Source organism: Triticum dicoccoides, chromosome 6B (assembly GCF_002162155.2).
Source record: "Triticum dicoccoides isolate Atlit2015 ecotype Zavitan chromosome 6B, WEW_v2.0, whole genome shotgun sequence".
In the NCBI taxonomy this organism is placed as follows: domain Eukaryota; kingdom Viridiplantae; phylum Streptophyta; class Magnoliopsida; order Poales; family Poaceae; genus Triticum; species Triticum dicoccoides.
The window spans coordinates 512,457,142-512,459,521 of record NC_041391.1 but is presented as its reverse complement, the minus strand read 5'-3'; the positions used below and the strand labels follow the sequence as shown (position 1 = coordinate 512,459,521).

The 2,380-nt window shown below is 49.0% G+C and overlaps 1 protein-coding gene across 1 annotated transcript; it reads left to right on the top strand.

The window, feature by feature from the left end:
- The first annotated feature begins 384 nt into the window (after nucleotides 1-384).
- On the top strand, nucleotides 385-1,686 carry LOC119325559. Its single transcript, XM_037599292.1, has 2 exons — nucleotides 385-967; nucleotides 1,182-1,686. Exons 1-2 carry the CDS (start codon nucleotides 455-457, stop codon nucleotides 1,455-1,457), a joined length of 789 nt encoding a protein of 262 aa, XP_037455189.1. The 5' UTR covers nucleotides 385-454; the 3' UTR covers nucleotides 1,458-1,686.
- The last annotated feature ends 694 nt before the right edge of the window (nucleotides 1,687-2,380 follow it).

Genomic DNA, 2,380 nt, shown 5'->3' with positions numbered 1-2,380 from the left:
CGATCTCCTCCGCCTCCCCCAGCGCGATCAGGCCCCTCTGCTTCCTACGACCCCCCTCATCACGAGAGATGTTCGAAATTATCTGGAATTTGATTTCTAATTTCGGATTGTTTTGGTTGCAGGGGTTCCTCCCCTTGTTGCCAGGACAGAAAGTTCTCCCATGGTGGACGGGGGGACCGTATGTGTTCGTGAAATTGCCTCCCTAGGGGATTCTCGCCCTGGATTTTCCTTACCTTACTACCAAATAAAGCCTAAATGAGGAGGAGTGGACGTGGCTGGCTCATAGGATCCAACGTGGCGAACATGAACGTTTTCCTTTCGAATACTACACTTTTACGTATACTTTGCAACCAAACAGAGCCTAGGGATAAGGTTTCCAAGGTCCATCGCACAGCCACAACTGCAAGCCGCACCGGGTCCCTCTTCTTCGTCGTTGCAGCGGCGCAGACTCCAAATGGCAAGGCCGGGCGGTATCAACACCTCCTCGTGGAGCCTCCCAGGCCCAGCCCTGCAAAAACTCGCCAATCCCAGGAAACCATGCGCCTCCGGCTCACGGCCGAGACCTTTACATCCGCGAGGCAGCCACAAACACGCGGTCTCGGCAGCATCCACCGGCCAAGGCGAGCAGCAACCTGCGCCCGCCGTCGCGGCGCCGCGGGCTCGGCCCGATGCCGACACGTTCAGCGTCGAGTTCCTGACGCGCGACGGCTGCCGGCTCGGCATCTCACGGTACCCGGACTTCGCTTACAACGCACATGGCGGCCGCGGCGTGGGCGCCGGGCGTGGCGCGAGCGGCACGGAGGAGGCGGATGACAAGGTACTCGTCGATTTTGACGTGTCGAGCCTATACATCCCGGCGATGTCCGGCGCCACCACTAGGTTCCTAGGGCTGCCGCTGCCGCCGTTCCTCAAGATCGACATCTTGCCCGAGGCTCTGCGCGGGAGCATCGATCGGACGACTGGTCAGGTAACCTTTGCACTGCCTCCTCTCGTCCTGCGCCCATTTGTTGTTACCACTTATCAGCCCAGACAACAAATTACTTTTTCGGGACCGACGACCGAGAGATTTGGTAGCCTACTCTTGCCTGTGATCAGGGTATTTATTTATAACAAGTTCTTGCTTGGAATTTAAATGGTCGCAGAAAATGATCATGGCCTCTGCATGCATATGCACGTTTCAGGTCGACCTGAAGTTCAGGTCGAGGTTCTGTTTCTCGGTTGGGAGCATCTACCAAGCTCCGCCGTTGTTCGTCGACACAACACTGACGTCTGAGGAGTCCAGTGGAGCCATAAGACGTGGGACTGGCGAAAGATTGGACGGTGGAGGGAGATGCAAGCTGGTCGGGGTGGCCGTCCTCAACCCCATCGATGACGTATTCATGAACACCTTCCTCAACCTGCCAACCGAGTGCATTGCTTATTTGAACGCCACCATCTCCATCGCCAGCGCTACCTGATCGTGCCTGTTCCGTGGTCTACAAATTTCGTGAAACACCTAAATCACACAAAGGAAGATCCTTGAGTACTTGTTGCTCGGCGAATAATTAATTGTACGCATAATCTAATTTCTTGTATATAAATTATTAAGTTTTGCTAAAGCACATCTAGATGTGCCGTAAGTATTACACATCTAAGTCCTATGTCATTGATCTTATGCGGAGATTTGTGTGGGTATTTTCTTTTTTCTTTTCTTTTTCATTCTTATGCGGAGATTTGTGTGGGTATTTTCTTTTTCATTTTTATGCTTGATTTGTGCAATAAGTAAGGCCCATCTTACATGTGCTTTGTAACGGAGAACACATATTTTGCACGTACTCGTGATTTATCTACCATTTTTCTATAAAACTAACTAGGTATGTGCCTGCGCGTTGCCACAAGGGCCAAATGTTTTTTAACACAATAAAAAGCCCATACGGGATAAATCTTGATGCAAAGCAAACAGACAAAATAAGATTATGTTTTGGTTACGATGAAGTATGAATCTTAAACTAATAACAAAATATGTATGTGCCAATGATTAATCAGCTTTATTGGGTAACCAAATACTACTATAAGAGATTAATTGATATGTATTAGCTTTTGGGCCGTGAAACTATTGGTATTTATTGGCTTACCAGAGATGTCTGCCGGTACCGGGTTTACCATAAGAGAACATTATTTACGAACCGTGAATTTCTTGCTATACAATAGATTGATCTGGTCTTGGGGTTCCGGAAGATTGGTTTGATGAAGACCAGAAGAGAATGAAAATGTGGAAGATGGAAGGTTCGACAAACGGGTGATGGAGAGAATTAATACTGAGTGTAAGATGGAACATTAGGTTTGTACAGGATGTGCTCACGGAGTTGGAGGTAAACTTGTTGAGTTACGGGTGGATGAT